This window comes from Anser brachyrhynchus (genome assembly GCF_964034855.1).
Source record: "Anser brachyrhynchus genome assembly, chromosome: 2".
NCBI lineage: Eukaryota > Metazoa > Chordata > Aves > Anseriformes > Anatidae > Anser > Anser brachyrhynchus.
Window position 1 is genome coordinate 18,620,504 of NC_137695.1, and position 20,876 is coordinate 18,641,379.

Genomic DNA, 20,876 nt, shown 5'->3' on the forward strand with positions numbered 1-20,876 from the left:
AACTCAGTTTAGCCTAGAACACACACACACACAAAAAATTAAATAAAAATGAAATGTTCTTTAACCGAAGATGGAGAATTTCTTCAAATACAGTAAAACATCCAAGTGTTCTTAAGAATATTTACAGAACATAGCACATTTTATTAAACACATTAGACTAATCATTACATAACTAATTTTGATGAACACATTTGTTACCAATGTGATTCATGCAATGTTTTTAAATGTTGGCAAAGATATCATTTTCCAAAAAAAATTTCGTTTTGACTTACTGGAAAGTACAGAAGAAGTGATCCAAAAAGAATGGTTTCCAACAGCACCAGCCCTGAAGCCCTGATACTCTAGGAAACAAACAAATAGAAAAAAAAAGACAATACAAAATATTAGAAAATTCTCTGTGTGCAGTTTAGATGCTGAGTTCTTTGCAAAAGGCACCTTCACTTCCACCAATGTAATGCTTCCACAGTAATGCTTATTAGCACAGTATTAAGCTGTCTATCATGTTGTCACGCTCCACATTCTTTAATTCACCAGCCCATTACAATAGCTGTGTTTTACAAAATCCAATTTCAAAAATCACTCATTCCTATGTTAAATATTATTCAACACATTACCTGGATACATTTTCAAACTGCTAAAATGGCTCTCAATTGTGAGGAATTACAAATCATTGAAATTACAGATATGAATTTAACTGCAGAATTTGTTCTGTACTATTTAAATTTCAAGAAGCCCTTTGAACATTTTGACCTGCCTATTTAATATTGATGACTTGGCTTCCACAGTATGTATAAATAATCTACAATTTTACTGAATACAGAATGTACTCTTAGATTGAAAGCACCTTTATTTTCCTTGAAACTTTGTACAAAGATGTTGATTTAGACATTAACTTGTCAGGATTGTAAAATATTGTGCCATTTCTTTACCAGTTCTAATGCAGTCTCCATCATAGTTTTCTTCCATTTTAAAATAAAAAAAAAAATCAATTCTTTTCCTTAATATAAAGATTATTCCAGTAAGTTTGATAATTTATGCATAGTGCATCTGCACCTTATCTTAAAGACAAAAGATCAACACTGCTTTCCATTTCTTTAGCTACCTCCTTCCTCTGAGAGGGTCTTTCATTCACTATTCTGGATGAAGGCAGCACGTTCCTGACTGCAAGCAATGCGGTCAGATAAGACAACAAAAGAGGATTTGCCAAAAATCTTTTGAAAAATCATGCATTTCATGCTATTTCAACCATTTCCCATAATAAAATCCTCTCATGGACTGGAATCAATGGTCTGTGGTACTCTCTCTAATGGGTTTAGATGAGAGATGTTTATCTTTCATTAGTAAAGCAATCATTAAAAAAAAGAGCCCTATATGAGTAGATTTTGTCCTGGTTCCAGTTAGGACAGAGTTAAGTAGCTCATAGTAGCTGGTAGGGTGCTATGTTTTGGATTAGGATGAGAAGAGCGCTGATAACATGCTGATGTTTTAATTGTTGCAGAGCAGTGCTTACACCAGGCCAAGGACTTTTCGGCTTCTCGCTCTGTCCTGCCAGCGAGCAGGCTGGGGGTGCAGCAGGAGCTGGGAGGGGACAGACCCAGGACAGCTGACCCAAACTGGCCAAAGGGGTATTCCATACCATCTGGCGTCAGGCTAAACAATATATAGGGGTGGCTGGCCGGGGTGGGGGGCCGGCTGCTCGGGGATAGGCTGGGCATCGGTCAGCGGGTGGTGAGCAATTGCATTGTGCATCACTTGTTCTCTTACACATTATTATTGTTAATACTATTATCATTATCACTATTATTATTATTATTGTTATTATTATATTCCTTATATTCCTTATATTATTATATTCCTGTCTTAATAAACTGTCTTTATCTCAACTCACCGGCTTCACTTTCCCGTTTCTCTCCCCCATCCCAGAGAGGGAGGGGGGAGGGTGAGCGAACGGCTGTGTGGTGTTTAGCTGCCAGCCGGGTTAAACCACAACAATTTACAGTCAAATTTTTGGTGGCCTGGAATCCATTTTTGACTTGCAAAAACTGGTGGAATTTTCTTGATGGAACAAGTCTTAGAAACACAACACAGACTGAAGATTTCAAATCCTCCTTTTGCTTTTTTCTTTCCTTGACAGTGCAATGTAAGAGTCGCATAGAATTTCAGTGTTCAAGATAAAAAGGATAAGAAGAACTATGGAGATTTTTGTATCCCCTGTAACAATGCCTCATTCTGTTTTCTCAGTTTCTGATGCAAATACATTATTCCTCTTTTTGCCAGAAAGAAAAGTGCATGTGTGTTTTCCTATTCCTAACCTCCACTTTTAGAAAGTTCTCCCTAATGTCTCTTAAGCTTTCTGTAGTGCAGCTTTAGTTCATTATTGTGAGTTCTGTCACCCATGGATCTGAACCTTAGACTTTCTTAGCAAGAGTTACATATTAAGGATCACAAAACTATTCTGCTAACTCACTCTAAAATTACACCCTGACCTTGAAACATACATATTTCTAGCAAAATTTTCCTGGAACTTACATGCTTCCACAAAAAGTTTCCCTAAAAAGCAAAGCAAAACAAAACAGAGCTCCACAAACAGCTAAACTACCATAACTGTATTTCCAAATAGAATGCAATGCCTGTCATAGCAACTGCAGAAACTTGAAAATTGACCCACAAGCAGAGCTCATATTTACATTTTCATCACTGGTCTCCTGTAATGCAAGACATTTGTTTCAAAAGCCCAAATTAAGGTGTGTTTTCTCTTCTCTTTCTCAGTTAATACATTTTGATGTTGGGTAAAGTATAAGCATAATCCCAAAGGCAAAGAGCTAGACAACGGGTAACTGAAATGCCACTGTAAGTATTTTTAGGCTCACACAATCCACTCTATCAGTGACATACTAAATTCAGTTGAGCTAGCACTTTATGTAATTTATTTCTGTCATTTGGATAGAGGGGGAAGCTCACCCACTAGTCTACCAAGGTAAAGATGGTCCCACACTCCCATACTGCATTTCCTCACAAAACAGCCCTGCCTCATTTCATCTACAAGGATGCTCCAGAGACATACACAAAGCGTATATATCAACGGACAAAAAATGTCCAAAACAAAACACATTGATTCTGTATTCACAATATGTTTATTTTTTTATGAGCATCCCAAAACTATAAACAAAAACCAAATGGATGATATTATCTTTTATGGCTGCTGTAGTAAAATTGCTTATGTATTCTTATTAATGTATTCAGATATACATTCAACTTATTCAACTGGCACTATAAAAATCAATACATCTAGACAACTTTTCAAGACTGCTTTCTGCAGAAACTTCTGTTCTGAGCTCATAGAGCACCAAAAAGCTGGAAGTAAATGTTTAGGTGCCACTTTTGAAACCATTAAATAGAATACTTTCATGTTATTTTAATTAAGAAGTGACTAAACTCTCAATTATTTTATAGCTTTTATGTTTCAAGTTAATGGATCGTGCGCACTGCTTTGACATGTAGAACAGAAACTGCATATATTTTACAAACTATAAATGACAGTATGACTTAGTTCGCATTTCTAATGAACACATAACTTTAGCCTGAGCAAGACATAAAACTTCTGTGAAGTACACAAGGAAGAAAAGATTAGAAAGATTATAAAAGGTTAAAATCTGCCTCCACTACCATTTCCCACTTTGTGATGTAAAGTTCCAATCACTACATCATAAGTAAAAATAAGTAGTATATAGGACCATGTCCAGAAGACTCCTTATGTGGTCCTGACTCTACACATTTTGATACAGTTTTTCTTCACAACATCTTTCTAAGACAACACCACTTTACTCACTGGGAATTAATGCAGAGGGGCCTTGCCCATAACCAGTGAACTCATGTCTCCCACTATCAGTAAGCCCTCAAACCCTGAAGAAGCTTTTTTTTCTTCTTTTTATACTATGCATCTCTATATGACAGAATAACCAAGAAAGTAGGTGAAATGTGTATCATATAGAGAAGATAAAAATGTTCTTAAAAAATTAATCTTCAAACAACTTCTGTGTGAACATCCTTTTATAAATAAGTCTTCTGCACCCTGATCAACCTTTTCTTATCAAGCTTTCTTCTGGATGGCAAGATGATAAGGTAACATGCAGGGGCACAGAACTGCCACATTTCCAGCACTTCTCCCAAGACAATAAACTCCTCTATGATTTTCTTCTCACCTGTGTTCCTGAAGCAACCATTATCTATGAATTCTGACAATGTACTTCTCTTCTGTGCCCTAAAAGAAATATGAATTCCACAACAACACTGAAATTCAAAATGAACTTGAATCCATGTCGTGACTGTGCCTTTATCTCTGTCTTTGATACTTAGAAAATGGAGGTTTTAACCCTACATTCACAGCTTTTTGTAACAAGATTCTTCAGAAATTGGAGTAGATATTCTGACAGAGATGAATGGCATCCCTGCTGATGAAGAAAAACATAAATGTTCAAATAAGAAACAGCACCAGCAAAATTCTGTTTTTGCAGTGTGGAGAACTCTCCCAAACAACAAGTTTGAAATTCCATTTTTTAATTTTCTTTATTGTAAAGAAAAGTATATATTTTAACAAGAAAAAGGTAACATGGAAGCTTTCCGTTTATAAAAGACAAGTACATTTATTTGAAATATTTATATTTCATTTGACTTGTTTTTTCCTCCAGTGACGCTGCTACAGCCCAAGAAGGTGTGAGAAGCCTTCAGCCAGTACCAAAACTTCAAAAACAGGGAATAGCTAAAGGGGTGAAAACCAAAATAAAAGGTTTTTTACTTAATACATGAGATAGAAGGTATCCTATGTTAGATAGACAGCATTTCTATCAGCCTTGGAGCACCATTCTTCCACCAAGAGTTGAATTTGCCACTACGCAGACTTCGCAAATACAGGCACCTAAGGTGTGGCTGTAGGCAGCACCACAAATATTTGCTTCCATAGGACTTCAATATGTACATAGCAGTGAATATGTCCACATATGTCAGGACAAAAATCTTTTCTCTTTTAAGAAAGTAAATGAAAGAATGGAAGCAAATGGCAATCCACAGCCTCTGCCTTTTGCCCTCCACCAATGCTGTCTGTATAATTAAAAACCTCCTTCACAGAAATCAGGGTATTTTAGGATAAAGCCCAGGGGAATCTTCTTCCATTTGCATGTAACGTCATGTCAATTTCTTTCTCTTTTCCTTATCAGCTGCCTGGGTTGATTTTTTTTTTTTTAATCTGCTTTGCTTGTTGTTGGCATTTATTTGGGTTTTTGTTTGTTGATTATTTATTTCTCTGGCTGTTGAACTTGTGTAAGGTCTGTTTATTTACTGTTTTGTCTGTTTGCTCATTTTCCTTTCAAGGGTTTCATTTCTGTGTTTAGTTATTTGTGTCAGTAAATCTGTCCTTTCTGGTTTTCCTTGTCTCACTTAATGGTTACACATTGCAGGCACCTAATTGACACTGCAATTTATTTTGCTTCTAGTTTCATACTAACTTTTATACTTACCTTACCTCTTTCATACTTTTCCCACGTTCTTTAGTTGTTTTTGTTTGTTTTTTGAGATATTCATTAAAAATAATTATTATTTTAATTTTAAGGAGGAAAAATAATTATTGAACTAGGCATTAGCTTCAATCTGGCCTCCATCCAGAAATTCTGGAATCAAACCAGAAGGAAGCAATTAAAATATTATGGCAAGTATTACAGTAAAGATGGAGACCAGGTACCAGGTTATGTACTGGTCTCTACCATCTTATGCATCTTGAGCTTGAGTTTCTTAGAGAGAAGTTACAATCCTTAAATTCTGCTATGAACAAATGGCCCACTAAGACAATTCCAGCAAATCCAGTGCAAGTTGTCAGCCATAAGGGAAATTCAAGAGAATTGCCATCAGCTGTTTCATAGTAAGCTATCAAAAGGACCAACTAGAAAAATGCAAGATAGCTTTAGGCAGATGACAGCAAATAGCAAAATAGTGCGAGGACATGGGACATAAAGGCCCCCAGTTGGTGGACGGGCTTGATAACTTCTGAATCGCTGAGTATGTCATGTTAGATCTACACAGCAAAACCACCACAATAGCACAGTAAAATGCATCTGCATGTTAAATACTTCAGGAGGCATTTATGGAAAAACTGAGTTCAAGTGTGACTTAGGCAGTGGAACAGGACTCACAGCTGAGGACATGCCCTCGTGTTATAAAACCACTGCAGTACAGACCAGCACTCCAACTCAAAGAGGATAAAACTCGAAATGTTCACAGTTTCTCCTCTCAGCTGGGATGCAGCTACTAGCAGTTGTGAGATGCTACTGGCCATTTGCACTTCGGTGACTGCTCAAAGTCACACAACTGCTGGCGATTTAAAGTAAGAAGTTACAAATATTCACAAAGTCCAGATATACTCCTATATTAACAGCTCAGAGGTTAGTTGTCACCTCCACGTGAGACTCAGGATTTGACTGCAAATCTGCAACCCAGATATAGGGGTCGGAGTAATGCCACATGATGGATGTCACAACATAGGATGTAGCGTGTTTATTCTATAAACAAGTTCAGGAGCAGCTACACTGAAATTGCCTTTGCAGGCTTCCCCTTGGAAGACAAGACATAATAGTGGGTCAAGGTCACCCCATAGCAGATTATTTTGGATACTCTAGAAAGATGCAGTGATGGAGAGGAGACAGAGCCTCAGGGCAAGGATGAGGAAAGCAAAGTCAGGATGCTGAGGTGCAAGGCAGCCCTGTGAGAAAGGAGACCTTGCCCCTGGGTGTGGGGGTGGTCCAAACACAGAGACAGTCAGAGACATTCTTACTAAAACTCTGGTTTCAGTACTGAAATCTCAGTTCAGCACGTACAGATATTGTGAATTAGGAAGGCACAGAAGTAAAGGCTGGCTCATTACTTCTGCTCTCCTGTGAAGCAAACATTGCTGTCTCTCTGGAGCAATTCTTTTATAGAAAGCCTCACTCACTGTTTATTAGAGAAATATAGCTATTTTTTAACTTTCTCATATATCTTTTCTCATTAATAGAAACAAACAAAAATGCTATTACAGAAAGCAAACCATTTATCATAGTTTTCTGTTGTTCTGTGAAGCAATGAGGACTGCAGTCCAGCTGAGACAGAGGCATCCCAACAGCTATCTTTAATACAGAGTAACTCACAGAACTAATCCAATTAGATGCTTTGCATCTAATCAATAAACATTATAATAATCCATAATGTGCATAATGAAATCTAACCAGTCTCAAAGAATTACTGACTCATATAAATGCTTGTTGAAAGGGACTTCTACAGGTTATCTAGTCCCATCTCCTGGTTCAGGCAGGAGTACTGCCAACAGCAATTCAGTCAGCCATGGCTTTGTCTTCCAAAGCCTTCAAAACCTCCAAGAATGGAGCTAGGTAACTGATGGGTAGCTGACTGTGGTCTGGCACTTCTCTCCTAGTGAGAAAGCTTTTCCTAATTCCCAGCCTGAACTTCCCAACCCATAATTTGTGATTGTTGTCCCTTGTTACAACTCTTGACGCTACTAAAGAGAGTTTGGATCTGTCTTTATAAACACCCTTCAAATAAGCTGCTACTAGATTGCCCCTTAGCTTCTTCTTTGCCATCCTATTCAAGCTTAGCTTCTACAGGCTTTACCAGTAGGTTTTATGCTCTAGCACTCACCAGTAGTCATCCTCTGGGCTCTCTCCAGTTTCCCCACACTTCATGAACCACAGAGCACAAAACTGGGCTCAGTATTCCACGAGCAACCCCATTACCACCGAGCAGAGGAATAACAGCCTTGCTGAGCCTACTGGGTATGCCCCTGTTGTCGAGTATACGATTTTCCTGAATTGTGGTGAGAGCTCAGCATTGGCTCATAGTCCTCTCGAACTTCCTGCTGTTTTTCAGCCACACTGCTTCTCAGGACATTTGATTAATGAAAAGATCAGAATAAAATAAAGACTTAGAGATAAACCATATGAACAGATGCCTTTGTTAAGATGATGGTATCAAGGCAGTACATTGACCTGCCTCACCAATCTCATTCCAAGACTGGGTTTCAGCCAGTGTTTTTATCCTATTACTGCTTCCAGTTTTGGATCTGAAGGAGCTGGAACTGCATGTGTTTCAAGCAATAAAAACAGAGTTTCATTCTCTATTCCAAATATTATCTTCATCTACTTCATAGATAAACTGACCAAAAGAAGAGGGCAGCTCCTGGGGGAAAACTGAAGTGGTGACTACAAAAGCTGAGGAGCAAGCACATAGTGTAACTCGGATATCATTAGAGGACAGCATGCAGAGCCAGACCACATTCATGTCACAACACTTCAAAAGTGGTAATTCAGTGTTACTGCACTTTTTGGTTTGCTCCTGAGCCTTTCTCTATGGTAGGAAGGAACTCTTCATCAGTTCCATACATGCTAGTGACAATCCAGCTCTTAACTTAGAGCTTTACTGTAGATTGTGAAACTAATGAGAAGGTGGGGAGTTCCTAGGTAGCACAGGCCAGGTATCCCCAGTCTTCCTTTTTGCTTCCCCCTTACCAATATGCCTTAGAAGAGCACATTTTCTTGACCAGGGCTGAAAAAAATGCCTTTGGATTTGCTTGCTTTTTGGTCCATCCATTCTATGTTGACCACATCAATAGTCTTTGAGATAAATAATAATTCTCTATCCCCAGGTCTCAGGAAGTAACACAATTTCTGTAGCAAATCACATTAGGAAACTCAAGTCCTACATGCCTTTTGGGTACTGGTAGAGGGTCATAAATAAATGCTCAACAATTAATTGCACAAGGGCAATTCAAAAAAAAAAAAGTGTAGCCATCCAAGTTGCATCAAGTATAACAAAACCAAAAGCTAAAATGATGTATAAACAAGCACAGAAGATGCTGCATTACAATTCTGTGTGGTCTTAAGCAATCCAGGAAATACAGCAGCCTTAATTAGCATTGAATTTCTGAATATTTTCACACAAAGTCAGTGATACGAGTTTCAAAGTATTTTCAGAAAGGAGAAAAATGAAAAAAAAAATAAAAGCCAAAATAAAATTGAAGTAATTTTGTATCCGGTACACTCTATATTAATGAATTAACAGAACTGTAGATTTCTGGTGTCAGTCCAGGAAGCCTGCAGATTTCTCTGTGGCCACACGTCACAGTGGATTATATGTAGCATGGTACCATGGAAACATAATAAGGGGACGACTTGGCATAATTAGATTTTTTTTTTCTCTTTTATTAAATAGTTCTGCCATTTTTATAATGTAACAAATGACTGAGTGGGGCTGTGATTCAAAGAAAATTTCCTTTGGCAAAGGTGGCTTACCACCAGGATGCAATCATGCCTTCCAGATAAACAAGGCCTAAAGGAAATCATTAGAAAAAAGTGAAGACAGATTTCCTCTTTGGTCTCAACTTTGCATATCACATACTCATACTTCTTAAACTGTAAAGGGTACCTACCACTCAACGTACAGCTGCTGGCAAGCACACATTGATGCATGGCAGAATGGCCCAGAAGCTAGGAAACAGAGAACAGATAGAGGTTTGCTCTGTTATGCTAAGCTGATGCATTCGAAGAGATTAGATAAATCACTAAGCAAAACTGCCTCAAAACAAGTGAAACAAAAAGCTTAGCTAAAGGTACAGGTGTCAGCAGTGTGCTCATTCTTTGGTGCTTCCAGGAGGAATATTATGGCATGGCCCTTATGTTGCAGGTCTGGAGGTCCTGTAGATGAACTATAGATACCCTACATGTGAGGACACAGGAGATGTGAAGAGAAGCTGTTGGATCATGATTCTAAATTGCTCTCCTACTCTTTTCAAAACAACTGGAAAGACCCCTCCGAAGCCTCAGTTACACATAGTGGACTGTCTGGAAAACAATTCAATTCCACAAAAAAAAAAAAAAGTTCAAGTTTCAGAAATCCACTTTCTTGCTGATAGAGATGCCTTCTAAAAGTATTGGTGAGACAGGAAAAGATACCATACGCTCCCTGGCACGAGGGGACTGTCCTAGCACGGGATGGTTCTGTCCACATGAGGCAAACAACATTTTGAGGGTTTATCCCAGGACAAACCACAGTCCACTAAGCAGAAAGAATAATTCTAGTTTAACAATGTCAGAAAAAAAAAGGAGATTTATCTAAAAGGCTTTCCCCAAGTACACAGGCTTGTAAGGAGTTAAAAAATTAGAAGAGCGCTACCATGAAATAAGCAGAAAAGTAAATCATTGTTTTTTATCTTCTCTATAATAAATTCAAGGACCGAGTAGGACTGCTACCCAGCAAAAAGGGAATTTTCAAGATCTCATTTCATTAATGTAGGTTGTCTTACAAAATTCAAGGAACTCTTTTGCACGAAACGCTTTTCACTTCAAAGCGGAAATGGTTGTGTCTCTTTTGAAAATTTCTTTGCAAAATATTCAATGTGAAATTCTATGCCCTGTTCAACCTCTTATCACACTGACAAATACTTTTAATGATAATTGTTCTCTTTGAATAATTGCCTCCTAATAGAATATGGATTGCAAATACAGTAAATTTCACAGCAAAGGCCAATTTTCCAAAGATAGGCTTACAGCTCCATGTTTCCATTTAAGCAATATTGGCAAGTTGTCAGAATATTCTGGCATTTGCAGTTTTGTGCAATATTCCTAAACCAAATAAATATAATCCTCATGGCTTTTTTATTCCTCTTTAAAAAATACTTACACAAAGGTCATTTTTTTCTATTGCTAGTTATAGCTAAGCCCAAATAAAATGTAATCATTAAATTTACTTTTTACTTGGAGGAAAAAAACAAAACAGGAAAAGCAAAGGTCAAGCAGCCATCAATCATAAACCAATTTCATTAAAAGTGCACATGATGTCAGGCAGCCAAGAAATCCCCAAATACTTTATTTTTCAATTCATGTGGCCCTTGATCTTTTCTATTATAGAAGTAATGAAACCAGTTATGATATATCATGAAGATAAGTTGTTCTACGTTTTGAAGTACAAATCCTGCTGCATATAAGTTGCACTACACCACCTACAATACAGATACTTGAAAAAATATTATTGGTGAAGAACCCTCACAGTGAAACTAGCTAATGTCCCAGGGACATCTTTGTTACAAGACCAGGAATTCCTCCAGTTTCGATCAAGATACCTGGCTCTTACCAAATTGTAATGAATATGGAAGTGAAGAAAAATCAGTAAGGAGGTAAACAATGTCCAAGTTCAGTTTCAATCTATTCACATCCTTATGGTTAATTTAAAAGTTGAATATGTAAGATAACAATCATCAAAATTCTGGATCATCTAAAGAGCCTGCTTCACTAGGTATGCATTCAATTAATGCAGAAATGAAGAGAAAGGAAGACAAAAAGGCATTGTGCTCTTCAAGGATAAAGTATGCTTTTAATATCGATAGTTGTTTAACCAGCAGGAGATCAAACAGAATATATAAAAAAAATCTGATGGATTAAAAAAAAACCATTTCACTAGCAGGATACAAGGCTCGTTGTGCATGTTCTCCTGGTTCAGTTTACAAATAGCTTTGGAACACCTGAATTGGATTTCAGCTTTCTCATTCAACATGGCATTGCCTATTACCAAAGATAATGCCACAGCTCACTAAAACAGTCTATATAAATTGTAGCTCAATCATGTGGAAAGAAATAGTTTATGGTAAATTACAGGAGAAAAAAACAACCTGATTGCAAAGCTCAAGACCCATGATATTTCAGAGGAAACAAACTGAGCATGATGTAAGAAGAGAAGGGTACAGAAAACTTGATAAAGAGAAAAAAAACAAAACTCACTATTCACATGACTAAGAAGGCAAACGAACTATAGATGATGATCATTATACTAATTTCAAATCAAACAAAAACTCATAATTCTGAAGGTTTTAAATCCAACTCCGGTTTATTTTATTCACTTTTCGTTTATGAGAGCCAAATGGCTAAACCGCTCCAAACTAATAATTTATCTGAGAAATGCTGACCCCCCAAAATGGTGAGATTTTTCATCTCCTCAGAATTTATCACACTAAACGATCTTGTATTAAAAAAAAATTAATCATGGGTTGTATGCTTCACTGAAAATAAAAGCACACTTGCCTTTGAAGGAAATATTGCTACATATAATTATTCCTCCTATCACTGTATGGTGGAAAGACCCAGCCCCAGGTCATCCTTAAGTTACTGTGGACCCTGCACAAGGAGAAAGTAAGGAAGACTGCCCTTGTTCCAAGTAGTGAGAGTTTAAGCTAAAGGAAAACAGATGGATAAGGACAGATGGGAAGACCAAGGGAACAACAAGGCAATATCACTTATTGTAACTAGCCACCAGCACTCCCAGCCTATCAGTATCACACACTTTGTAAGTTCCTGAATCTGAAGACATAATATGGAGAGCAGGGGAGGCTCTGACAAAGCCCCTACCAAGTATGAGGAAAGCATGAAGGGAACAAGGGGTGTATTTGAAAAATGTAACAAGATGATGATGGAGGCTGGTGTTGACACTTTTGCATCAAATAAATAGCATGAGTAGAGAGGGAAAAGCTCATGGGGGATCTTGAATACAAGAAGGTATAGCTTATGTACGCTGCCAACAGAGAGAAGCAATAAGGACAGCACAAAGTGGCAGGATAGGGAATTGTTTCCAGCATCGTGTTGAACAGATACAAACAGGCCATGACTGCACTTGCCAAGGCTAGCAGAAAGCACTGCAGTAGTCAAGGCACAAGACAGCAAGCTGAGGCAAGGATTGGCAGAAGACATGTAATAAAAGGGAACTCAGAACGAGTTCAGTGAGACTCTGGCAGAGCTGGAGGCAAAGTGAGCTGAGTCCAACAAGATGTTAGATAACAAGCATGTTCCTACCGTAACTAAGAAAGCAGTAGCTGGGACGTCTTTGAGGGAACCAGGAGGAGATGAAGGTATTTTTTTCAGGTCTACTGATATTGATGAGAAGTTGTCAGAGGAAAATGTCAGGATTTTACTTCAGAGGGAGGGAGGCATGGCTGGGACAGAGAAGGCAGCAAGCAACCTGACTGTTTACAGCACAAAGTCCTAAAGAGAAGCTGACAGTATAATGCTGCTGCTTGTGATCTATGAACCTTCAACTTTCACCCAAAGAGATGATAAAAAGAATGAAGAATAGGCATATGTTTTAGTCTGAATGATCTGAGGAGGCTACAGTTAATTACAGTCTCCAAATCTGTGCCCTGTCTATTAGACAAAGACGTGTCAGCTCAGGGAACCCCTTACAAAAACTTATTCCATAGACAAACACTTATGATTGTCGCTGCTAAATTTTCAAGACTTGTTGGTTGAAAAGTCCCTTCATTATAAGATGGGCTTTTACTTTGAATAGTTCTTCTTAGCTTACACTAAGGTGGTTATAATAAAAAGAAAGGCCTTGTTCAGATGGAAGTCTGCTCTTGGAGAGGGAAGCATGCCAAGGACATCGTGCAACCCACCAGGGACTTAGCTATTGCTATTGATTGTACAAGGAAGGTTCACAGCAGCATACAACTCCAAGACAAATAGGAGGATAAATAAATAATGTCACTGTTATTCTGCTGACACGACAGGAAGTGTCCTCCCAGTAAACCTGTAAATGTCCATTCACAAATCCAAATGAAACTGCAGGTAAATGGAACTACCCTGAAATTACTGCATCAAAGAATCAGTGGTAAAACATTGTGTGAACGTCCATCTAGTTTACTCGACTTCCCTGAAAGGAGCATATATGTGCAAAAGTCTTCAAGAACCAAAGACCAACATTAACAGATGAACAAAAAGCTTAGCAATGTGTTGAGTTTAGTTTAATTTCTAGCTCCAAAACTGCTTTGGAAAAAAATATTTTATGTTGTAATAGTTCTCATTGTTGGGAAATATATGTTGAAATTCAAGGATTCAATTATCTTTTTTCTTTATGTTTATTTTAAAAGGAAAATCAGATTATTATACAGTTAAACTTATATATGCATTCGAGGCTACTACAGCCTTGTCTCTCCCCGGTGACAACTATCTTCCTAGCCAGGACCCTGTATTAGAAGTAATCTGTTATCTGCTCCACTGACTAGAACATTGGGTCTCTCTGCTGTATGTATATGTATCAGAGTTTTATGGAACATTGATGGAATAGAAGGTGACAATGATTCCGAACTCCAAGGTTTTGAATAGCAAGACATTAAGGCTAAGAAAGTACACGCCATGAATCAGTCTGAAAGCCAACGTGGAGCAAATGTGTCCTAGTCCACTGCTGATTCATGTCACTTTGAAGGCAACATACTGCCCTACAATCTTTGCATGTTTTATGGATGGCCACTAAGAATATGTGCTAATTCAACATTGCAGAGAGAAAATCTGGCTTAATATAAAGATACAGGGAGAAGATTGTGAATTTTGGATCCTTACAGCTATTGCTGAGTATTGATGAAAAGTCTCGTTTAAGACCTACCTTGTCCGTTAGGGTAGACCCTGTCTAGTGAGCACCATCGTGTAGCCTAATTGTGCCTCCTATTGCCCTGCTCATTCCATTAGAAGAGCATCCATTAGATATTCTTTGTATATCTAGATCTTTATTTTCTTCACGCATCAGTTTGTCCTGGGGCCTACAATGTCTGAGGTGGAAATAGGTTTATTTTTCTCTTTGCAAGTACTTAATTCCCCTAAACCATTTATTATAATAAATGGAAATACACACAGATGTGAAACCTGTGGGCTTATGAAGTGAATGCCCCAACACCCTGCAAATGAACAGCAATAACACTGCTGCAGCCATCGTTCACTGTCTTTGGGAACTCCAGCAGCCAGTATGTCATTTCTGATTTTCAACTGCTAACAGAGGCTAACAGCCCATGCACTTATCTTTTCAATATGGCACTCTGCAATTATTTATGTGAGAATTAATAAAGGTACAGCATCCCTAAAGGCATATCTTAACTATGCAGAAAAATAGGAAAGGACATCTTATGAGTTCTGTTTTATGAATGGAGGAAATGAGAATTCCACTAAAAGCAACAGCTATTTTGAAAATAACCTCGTCAACATCTTTAAAGCTGCAAACCTCAAGACTACAATAAACTTCCCCAAGAAATCACAAGAAACTAGGTTCTCACCCAAGGATATAACGAAGAAAAGGTGCATAAAGCGCTGCACAGAATATGTATGTGCTGAGTGAACTGTCAGGTATGCCCACCAGCACAGCATGTAAAGGCAGCTGCTCCATCTGCGCAAGATCTTTTCCCTCTATCAAGTTTCCACTTCAGCTAAAATGTCAGCAATTGGTGTCTAGGGAGAAAAAAGCAGAATGTGCACCAAAGATTAAAGGCATCCAGGCACAAGCACATCAAGATGCCGCTGTAGTGTTAAAAAAAAAGAGAAAGGATTGGCTGATTTACATTAGAGAAAAAGGTATGTTTGCAAAGCCAGCAAGCTTTAATATTTAAAGACGTATCACACATCAATAGCTTGTGATTATCTCATTCTGAATTATTGCATCCTATCACAGTTGCAGTAAGGATGAAAGGAAATTCTTGATTTCTTAGTATTAAAAAGAAGAACTACAGGATTCATTTGCATGTTGTCTTTCCATCTATGTGGAGTTTTATGCAGTGTTTAAAATGTCATTGTTTAAGGCCAATCTTCATGATTTAGAAATCATATTTAGCAGAACATTTAAATGCATTTACACGAGTGGGAATAAATAGGAAACTGGTGCCATAAAATATCTAGTCATCTTGAACCCCAGTCACTGGAAATCTATATTCAACAAAGAGTAAAACCAATATAAAAACAGTCAGTTACTGTTATTTACCACAGTTAAAACGATTTATACTCGTTGATGATTAGCCAAGTGGTCTTGTTAACTGCAAGCTTTAATTTGATCAGTGTTCCATAAATTTTTTTTCTTCTCTAATGCATTTGTGTTTTTTCTTTATTTCCAACAGTGTTCATAAATGGGAAATAAAAGATAACACAATAAAAGGCGGTTTAGTTATAAATTTCTACTATTTGGGAGCATATATGGTTTAGAATGGGGCAAAGCCCTTAATTTCAATGGGATCTACTGCTCTTCTTTATCCTTGTTAATGCCATATTACAACACCCTTCTGAACCACTGTTTTGAATATTTTATTCTAAGCACTTAATGTTATTTTTAAGAGCTGAAAACAATCTTTTCCAAGTGTTGTGGTTGCTGTCAGTGTGAGCCAAGGCTGGTGTCATGTTCTTATCTCTCCTTCATCCCTGGGGCAGAAGTAGCAGCTAGCCTCTTCCACTCGAGGGCTGAGATCAGCATCTCTGTTCTTTTTGCCAGTAGAGGTTCTTACCATTTGTAAGGGCATTTATGACTCCTCACAGCAGTAGTATTCTACCTGATAGCTCCATGGTTGCACTGGTATGCCCCTATGAAAAGGTCAGTTATTTTCAGCTCTTCTTTCTGATCCTTCTGATGGCAGTCTGATAATTGATTAGCTCTTTAGCTTCTTTGTAGGTGATGTCCTTCCACAGCCCAGTACTTTTGGAAGATCTTGTTTACAAGGTAGCTGGTTTCCTCTCTAACGTTCTGGTAGATCTTCAGTCCTTTAAATCATATGTTAACTTCAAAATAGAAAAATTTCTTAAGCTTTCTGTTTCTTCATGATGGTGTCTTGCTCCGCTGCCCTCACATTGCATTTAGTCAATACTGCAGTTGGTTGCTCCCTGGTTTGAGCTCTCCATTGGTTCACATAACACTTCTCACACAGATGAATTCTCTCCTACTTTGTTGATAAATTTTCTTCTAAAATCACTGTTCAGCTTCTCAGTTTTGAGAATGTTTGTTATAACATCAGTGATTTCTGTCCTTGCCTATCCAGCTACTTTTGTTAGGTTAGTGCCTCATACTTTTTGGACGTGTTTGTAGTAGTAATGTTTGCATTATTCAAGCAATAATGATGGCATAGCACACAACAATGTTTGCTAGTGTTCACCTTGAGCTGATTTGTTTTTTAGTTGTTAAGACTTAAGAGAACATTTTGTATCTCTGTACACAGCCATACAGATCTGATTCCATGGGGCTGAAAGATGTTCTGCAAGATCCTTTCAGACAGTCTGTCAAAGCCTTTTGAAAAGCAAAGAAATAAGAGAAGCCTATTAGTTTATACGCTCCTTTCCAATTGCAAGCCTCAGTTAAGCCTGTTCCATGTTTTGCATCCACTGTCGCTTCATCTTCCTTAGTATCACACTGCAGAAGCCTGGATGTCTCCCCAGTTGCAGTATTCAGCAAGATCATCCTATTGGGGCCCTCTAATAACACTCCAATGTTCCCACCGTTGAGAAAAAATCTCCTTTTCCCAGGCTCCACTGCAGAAATCCTTCAATGTCATCGAACTGGTGCTGTCAGGTGCTGTCAGCATTTCTGATGGGATTTGATCAATTTTCATCTCCTGGGAGTTTTTCAGCCTCTTGTAGTTCGTGTTAATGTCACAGTCAGCCTTTCCAGCTTTCATTACTGTTTGGCATTGTGGTTGTCTAGAATAGTTACAGATTTCTTTCAAGTTTCTTTCTGTATTAGCTGTTAATTTTATTATTTTTTTTCCTTTTTGGCTTTGTTTGGCACACTTCCTTCTACTCCCCTGCTGAAATGCTTTATCTTTTCCCACTATAGCAGCAGCATCTGCTCTCTCTCTTGTATTTTTCATCTTTCTCTGTCTTTCCCTACAAAGCTTTTCATTAGTGGTTTAGCTTCTGCTATTCCTTCTGTGCATTCCTCCGTTTCTTTTTTTGTGTTTTTTTTTGTGTGTGTGTGTTTTTTTTTTCTTACCACTTTGGAGTTCTCCCTCTCTGCTTTCTTTTCTCTGCAAAGGGCCACATTTTCTGCCTGTGATTTTCTCCAGTTATGACTCTTGCAGTTTATTAACAGTGCTGCTGAGCTAATCTCACAGCTGCTGAGTCACTTTCACCTGTGTTTGACAAAGCCTCAAATGAATTCCTCAGCATTGATCTGAGCTTTCTCACAGTATCTTCCTGTAGTTCCATTATGTACTGTTTGCCAGCTACTGCTGACTACTGCTTCAAGTCACTAATTTTCAGTTTCATATATAGGTTGGCAATGCAAAATTTTGGTCAGTGCAACCAGCGATAGCTTTCCATAACTGTGTTTTGGACAAGTGACTTGAATTTTGGTTTATCCCTCTGATATTGGTTTTGCCATCTATCAAATGCACCTCTGCAAGTCTAGATGAGTAACTACAATGCTTTTAAGATCAGAAATGAAGTCTAACTTGATGACTCTTCAACAAAAGTTTCTGATTTGACTCCAGTGTCTTATCTCAGGGCATGGTTTAATATGGAGAACAGCAGAGAGTCATCCTTCCTGGTCTATTCTTCCCGCTTCCAACAATAAATAGTATGGACTTCCGGAACCAGATATTTCATTAAAAGCACTGTGATTAAATAACCAACAATGGCAAGAACCTTCATGATTCCTGAAAAACTCTTTTTGAATTGATTTACACTTTGAGCTCCTTGATGTTCTGTGCCAATGAGGGACATAAAGGAACTAAAAATTGTCTATAACATGTAGTTTATTTATTTTACCATTTGGGAGATCTGTTGAATTCCTTTTTGTTATAGACTAATAGGAACAGTAATATTTGTTTCCGTGTCACCATTTCCCTGCCTTATATGAAATTATACCATATTTGCTGCACTGTCTTTTCCTCTGTCATTTCTCAATTACCTACAAGAAGCGTAGCTCACCTCGCTCCTTGAGATCATCATTTTTAAGAGCTTTTGTTGGTTGTCCTTGGAAAAAATACCCTCATCCATATGGAATAATCCACCTTCACAGAGCTATAAATATATTTGTAAGGACATCACATTCTCACAAAAGTGTACTTCTCACACTTATTCACAGACCTAGTAGTTCTGTTCTTTATTAAAATTTCTATGAATTACTTAGTGTGTAAGTTGGACCTACTGATCTTTAGTTCTTGTCATCATTACCAGCAATCTCTATAAATGCAGATGTCACATTTCCTATCTTCCATTCCTCCTCTACTGCTATTAATATAAGCAGTGGCTTACTCCACAGTAAATAATTCAGCAACTTGTTAGAAGAGTTATTTTGGAAGTCTAAAGAGGACTCTTTAGAGGATCCTTAAGAAGCCTCTCAAGTTCTTTCAGAACTAGCTGACTTTTAGAAGATTGTCATCTGGCTTTGCTGATTTATAGCCATTCATTTTGTCAAGATCCTTCAGCCATGAAACCACTGTTATTGATATTTACCAGGTTTCCCTGTAGATCATTATTATTACACCCTAGGTTAGTAGTAAAGATCATGTCAGAAATAAAATTGTACCTTCACATTCTGTCAATAGCTCTTTGGAAGTAATTGTTGAAAACATCTCTCTTCTCACTGCTATGATCTTCTCTGGGAATGGAGCAGTAGATCTATTACTGACAGTCAACCATTTTGCCAACTGGCTTAGACCTAGCATATATTCCACACCGCTGATGAAACCAAGTAGATGAATGACTCTTCCAGTAGCTTCCACTATGAGTACCTCTTGATCTTAATATGTGTAATCACTGTGATCTGAATAGTTGAGATATTTCTTCTCTTTTCTAAAATACTTCTGATCTGCACCTGCTCTTCCTGATACGCCAGCTTTTTGATACCAAGCTTGACACCTCTACTGCAATCTGAAGAGTCCTTGTGGACCTTTACTGTTCTTCGTCTCAACTCCTGTAACTCACAAAGTAACAGGCTGGGTGCCAGGGATGTTTTTTCCCAAGACACTTTTTGTTGCCAGACAAGCTTTTCAAGACCTTGGCTTTTTGAAATTAATATTTACCAGGAACATCCAGAAGGTACAAGCACTGAGTAGTGTTCTCTTATGCACACTTTTACCAGAGTGGTAACCTAACCCCACCCAGTTTCCCATTTTACTGAGCATGTTTTACTAGTCAGCTACTGCAACAAAATGCCACATATCTACACCTCATTCTTTTCAACACTGGGGTGTTAAATTAGTATTTTTATATTCTGATCGCTCTATTTTGCAGTTGTAAAGACTTTGAAGACTATTTCTTAATATCATAGCAGTATATACTTCTTTCTGTTAAAAAGCTATATTAAAAATTACTTTTTCTAACTATTTGAATGTTCTAGTGCCATATGTGGGAGGGAATCCAAAAAATGTTCTTCTCTGACACCCACCCGGTACAACAGATCTGAGCAGTTTAACACAGTTAAGTTTAATCACATACGGATACACTAATCCAATTGAGGTTTGCTCCACTAACAGTTGGAAATTCTCAAAATGCAGGTATTTTGAATACTTTAATAGCTGTTCTTTAATTTCCATGACTTCTCCCCCTTGGTGGAGAGTAGACAGTTACCGGTTTTCTTCATTCACTCCAATTTTCTGTCATTATCGAATGTAACCAGCAGTTTTCTTATGCAAATACTCATTGTTCATAAAGGTTCTCATTTCATGTTAATCATACAAGATCTTTTTCTTTTTAAAATCATGCTGTACCAACAAGATATTGAATATAAAAGGAATCCAAGAAAAAAACTCAGCTGACTGCCATGAAAAGCAATGGAACATCTATTTTTCAGTTTCTGTTTCTTGAAAACACGATCATAAAGGAAAGGATTATTAATCTCCACATAACTTTTTTTGTCTCCCTTTCCTTTGTCTTTTCCTTATGAAATACACATTTAGAGCAAAGTCAAACTTTCTTCTGAGGTAGCTAAATTATAACTGAATCCATCTCTGTCCAACTAAATGAAATGCTATATCTCAAAGACATTCTGGGAAAAAAGAAAAAAAAATAGTTCTATGTCTGGTTCTCATGTTCAGATGTCATGACAAATCTCTC

At 37.7% G+C, this 20,876-nt stretch overlaps 1 protein-coding gene and 1 long non-coding RNA gene across 4 annotated transcripts in view; one reads left to right on the forward strand and one right to left on the reverse strand.

Moving 5' to 3' along the window:
- The window catches only part of LOC308191190, a 336,186-nt gene that overhangs the window by 166,205 nt on the left and 149,105 nt on the right, over positions 1-20,876 (forward strand). The window lies entirely within an intron of this gene.
- Positions 1-20,876, reverse strand: part of GPR158 (G protein-coupled receptor 158) — a 200,242-nt gene that overhangs the window by 85,905 nt on the left and 93,461 nt on the right. For all 3 annotated transcript variants that reach the window (XM_080578566.1, XM_080578565.1, XM_080578564.1), the window contains exon 5: positions 273-341. In XM_080578566.1, coding sequence (XP_080434692.1) covers positions 273-341 — 69 coding nt within the window. The remainder of the gene's footprint in view (positions 1-272; positions 342-20,876) is intronic.